This window comes from Triturus cristatus, chromosome 6 (assembly GCF_964204655.1).
Source record: "Triturus cristatus chromosome 6, aTriCri1.1, whole genome shotgun sequence".
NCBI lineage: Eukaryota > Metazoa > Chordata > Amphibia > Caudata > Salamandridae > Triturus > Triturus cristatus.
The window spans coordinates 79,861,811-79,866,916 of NC_140589.1; the positions used below are offsets into that span (position 1 = coordinate 79,861,811).

Below are 5,106 nucleotides of genomic sequence, written 5' to 3' on the forward strand. Positions count from 1 at the left end.
TTAAGGTGCACAAACTTCTTCTTCTGGGCCAGGCACTGCCAAGATTAGCAGCAGCCCATAGTCTGGCAGTGGCATGGTGAAGGCTAGCAGCATCTCAGAGTCTGGCAGTGGCACTGCCAAGAAGAGCAGCATCACAGAGTCTGGCAGTGGCAGGTTGAGGTGTGGAAAATGCTTCAGGCAGTGCCGAATGTAGCAGCATCCCCCAGAGTCTGGCAGTAGCAGGTTGAGGTGGGCAAAATTGTTCTGACTGGTTAAGGTGCACAAACGTCTTCTTCTGGGCCATGAACTGCGACGATTAGTAGCATCCCATAGTCTGGCAGTGGTACTGCCAAGATTAGCAGCATCCTTCAGGGTCTGGCAGTGGCACTGCCAAAAATAGCAGCATCCTTCAGGGACTGGCAGTGGCAGGGTGAGGTGTGGAAAATGCTCCAGGCAGTGCAGAATGTAGCAGCATCCTTCAGGGTTTGGCAGTGGCAGGTTGAGGTGGGCAAAATAGTTCTGACTGGTTAAGGTGCACAAACTTCTTCTTCTGGGCCAGACACTGCCAAGACTTGCAGCACCACAGAGTCTGGCAGTGGCAGGTTGAGGTGTGGAAAATGCTTCTGACAGTGCAGAATGTAGCAGCACCCTTCAGGGTTTGGCAGTGGCAGGTTGAGGTGGGTAACATTGTTCTGACTGATTAAGGTGCACAAACGTCTTCTGGGCCAGGCACTGCCAAGATTAGCAGCAGCCCATAGTCTGGCAGTGGCACGGTGAAGGCTAGCACCATCTCAGAGTCTGGCAGTGGTACTGCCAATATTAGCAGCATCCTTCAGGGGGTGGCAGTAGCACTGCCAAGATAAGCAGCATCCTTCAGGTATTGGCAGGTTGAGGTGGGTAAAAATGTCCTGCCACTGCCAAGAATAGCGTTTACAACCAACAGGAGCAACACTATTCCCCAAACCTGGGGTAAATAAACAATGTTATAGCTACAATAGTCCAAGGAAATTATTACAAATTAAAAAATTCATATGCATGAAAACACAGAAAAAAATCATCTAAGCAAGAAATCCTGAAAAGGTACTCATCATAGAGACAAAAGTTTATACAAAAACATTTTTACTAAAACAGCAAATATAGAACAGCCATTACAAAACAGTTTAAGAATACTTAAAAAGGTGCTGACATAGTTACAAATGGGAACATCACTAAAGGCTTAATGTACAGTGTGAACAAAAACAATGGCAAAGAGAGACACAATTTCAAAACATAAAAAGGCCAACAAATAACAAGAACAGAAGATCACAATCAATGCTTCCTCATAAGTATATGCCAAAGACAGACGTCGACGGTGTTTCGACCTATAAGGTTTTCAAGGTCATCATCAGGACACAGGTATTATTAAAAGAGCAACCAGTTCAAATAATTTGTATCTTCCGAAACAAATGTAGCTTGATATAATGCAAAAGAGATCTCATAAAGACAGCACCAGAAGTCCAACAAAAGAACAGAATCCTAAATCAGCATGTCATCCATTTAGTGGCACTGTAGGGTCTGGTACAAATGTAAAAACTGGGCCGTTTGCAATTCAGAGCCCAAAGCACCCGAACGCGGATGGGCTAGCCAAACCAATCCGCAAATCACTCCCAGGCAATGCGGTGGAAGGGCGAGAGTCCCGGCGATGCGGTGGAAGAGCGAGAGTCCCGGCGATGCGGTGGGAGAGCGAGAGTCCCGGCGATGCGGTGGGAGAGCGAGAGTCCCGGCGATGCGGTGGAAGAGCGAGAGTCCCGGCGATGCGGTGGAAGAGAGAGAGTCCCGGCGTTAAGACGCCGAGAAGGTCACGCTTCCACCGCATTGACGGGGACCGATTTGCAGATTGCTTTGACTGGTCCAGCCGTGTTCGTGTTTTGCGCTCTGTATTGCGAACGGGTCGTTTTTGACAATTGTACCGGACACTGCAGTGGCACTAAATTTAAGACATGCCGTTTTATGATACATTTTTTTGTTGGACTCCTGATGCTGTCTTTATGTGGTCCCTTTTGCATTTTATCTGAGTACGCTTGTCTTGGCTTATACAAAGTATTTGATTTGGATGCTCTCGTAATAATTCCCTTCTTCTGATGAAGACCTTGAAAACATTGTAGGTCCAAACCCAGTTGGCGCCTGTTTTGCGGCACATACTTATGAGGAAGCATTGATTGCGATCTTCTATTTGTGCTATTTGTTGGACTTTTGTTTTTAAAGTTTGACTCCCTCTGCCATTGTTTTTGTTCACACTGTACATTAGGTCTTTAGTGCTGTCCCCTGTGTAACTATGTGAGCACCTTTTAAGCATTCTTAAACTGTTTTGTGATTGCTGTTCTCTAATTGCCGTGTGAGTAAAAATATGTTTTTGCATTAACTTTGGTCTCTATGCCGGGTGCCTTTTCAGGATTTCTTGCTCAGACAATTGTTTCTGCGTTTCCATGCCTATGAATTTTTTAATTGTTAAGAATTGCCTCGAACCATTGTAGCGATAACACTGCCAAGAATAGCAGCATGTTAAGACAGCAAAACAATTAATTGTAGCTACTGCTGTTGAACTTTGCTAGCAGTTCCGGCGAGCGCTTGAATGAAGAGGAATTAAGACCATTGCGCTTTAGTCCAAATTTTATGTTCAGTATATTTGATAGCAGTTTCAGACCCATTTGGTTACGGTTCTCATTTTTAAACAGGGTCATTTGTGAGAACACTAGTTCCACTTGTGCATTTGATATGGGTAGGGTCAGAAGTTTAATGGCGCCCATGGCCAACTCCTGAAACCGATGATTCCCAGCTGCATCTCTATAGTTCAATACTTCAATCCAGAAGGATTCCATGCCTGAAGCGGTATTGAATGAACATGAAGTCACTGTTCGCCACTGCGTTTCTAATATGTGTGTTGGGTCTGCAAAAGACTCTTTTGGCAAGTCAGTAACCAGAGGTTTAGAATCTGAAAGCACATTTTGGAGCTTCAGAAGCTCCAAATGTCTTAGGAGGCTCAGCGAATCTGGCAAGCGCATCTGATACTCTGCTGCCAGAACTTTAACAAAGTCTGTGCACCGTTTTTCTATGCAGTCCTTGGCAGCATCAGGCAGTTTGCTTTCTTGGAGCTTTTTACGGAAGTCAAGGCCAAGGTCAGCATCCTCCTGCCCAAGATAAATGGCACTACTTTGAAGATCCAAATTACACAATTGCTTCTCACTATTGGTACTGAAGACACTGGGCTTTACAATTCTTCTCATAGTTGACCTATATAAAGTTTGCAAATCCCGGAATATGTGGAGGACATCACCAGATTCAAGCTGAAATGCTTTGTTCACTACCTTAATTTCTAGCAACATAGGTTTGAGGAAAATAAGATAGATATAATTTGTCTCGTCATTGTACATTTCTTGCAGCATTCTAGCTGCATAGCAATGTTCTACGTATGATGTGTTGCAAAAGTGCAGCTTTAGAGCATCATACTGCTCCAGAAAACGCTCCACACAATCCGCCATGATAAGCCACCGCGTTTCACATGGCGAAATAAGCTTCAATGGCATTCCTCCATCCAGAGTTTGATATAAATCTGTGTAGACTGCCTGGCGCTTTGGAGAATGTGCAAACCAGTTGTAGGTTTCTCTCACCATGAACTCCACATTGCTGGGCAAACTCCGCATTGCTTTTCGAGCAATAATGTCGAGCGAGTGGCAGATGCACCGAACAAGCTGCAAAGTAGGCTGCTTTTCTCTCAACAAAGTGTATGTGGAGTGGTTTTTGCCACACATCACACTTGCGCCATCTGTACCTACCCCTACCATATTTTCAATTGGAAGCCTGCTGTCCTTGAGGAACTCCAGAAGTGCATTTGCAATGTCTTGTGCACATGCCTCTTGCAGTTCTATCATCCCAAGGTAACTACTCACAATTATGCTACTTTTCTTACTGAAGTATTTTACGCAGATGCACAGTAGTTTCTTTACAGAAATGTCAGTGGATTCATCAATGATCAAAGAATACGGTGAACTGCCCATATCTTGAAGGAGCTCCCCTTTGAAATAGGGGCCTAAAAGTCCATGTATTAAAGCTGTGCACTTTGTCCTGTGCATACGGAAAGGAGGAACTTCTTCACTTAAAATTTCTCCCAGTCTGTCAATGCTGTTGATTGATGTGCTACATGCAGTTTGCACAGCAATCCTAAGCTCTCTGCTTTTCTGGTCATTTGATAACTGACAAACTGGTTGTGCAAAAGATGCCATGGTTAGGCTAGGTGTGTCCATGTGTGCACGATGTCTAGCTGTGGATGCATGCAGCTTTAAATCATGGTAGTGGGCCCGCAGCTGTAAGTGACAGTATTCACAGTTTGCCTTTGCTTCATCTGTTTTTACAGGGGCAATCCACTTTTTTAGTTCGGGGTCAGACTCCCATTCCTTTCTGTACACTTTCTTGTACTTTGACCACTTGCCCATTTTGAAAGTTAGTTTGTAGCTTCTTGGGACCTGGTAGAGGACTGTACAATCTCTGGTGTGTGGTAGGGCAAGTATCTGCAATTGGAAGAGATAGAATATCCATCAACATCCCTGGTTCGATAAAGTTAGCCAAAAACCATATCATCACTTAGTCCCAAGCGTCTGTGCAGCAGTGAGGAGCTTAACCCAGTTTTTGGTCTGGTGCATGGTCTCCTGCATTGATCACCTGTTGCTTACTGCTAGCTTTGGGTGTTAAACTGGTACTACTGGAGGTGCACATACCCAGATAGTGTTAACAATGCAAAAATGACAATATGGTATATCATGTGATTCATCCGCTTAGCTGGTTACTGCAAGGGGCTGCCCATATGAAATTTGTGTATAATTGTGTTCCTGAGCTGGCATGGTTGGAGAGATCTGTGGGGTGGTCATTTTCAACATCAGCCCATATTGGAGCCTTTTTGTGAGTTGTCAAGAACACATTCTTTAGGGAATTTGCAGGGTATAATGCCCAGCCCTTTTGTAAGCAGTCTAGGGAAAATAGGGCCATAGAGCAAGAATATTAATAAGTAAGTTATGCAAGTCGTGTGCAAAAGCTCATGTTCACATTTGACTTAATTTGCTTCCCTAATAGCATTTCTTTTTGTTTAGCTACCAC

General features: G+C 44.3%; 1 protein-coding gene across 1 annotated transcript; it reads right to left on the reverse strand.

Moving 5' to 3' along the window:
• Positions 1-2,537: 2,537 nt before the first annotated feature.
• LOC146813791 (uncharacterized) lies at positions 2,538-4,448 on the reverse strand. Its single transcript, XM_085609501.1, has one exon. It carries the CDS (start codon positions 4,446-4,448, stop codon positions 2,538-2,540), a length of 1,911 nt encoding a protein of 636 aa, XP_085465627.1.
• Positions 4,449-5,106: the final 658 nt, after the last annotated feature.

Coding starts and splice junctions, on each gene's coding strand:
- LOC146813791 (XM_085609501.1), bottom strand. CDS start 4,448: ATGGGCAAGTGGTCAAAGTACAAGAAAGTGTACAGAAAGGAATGGGAG.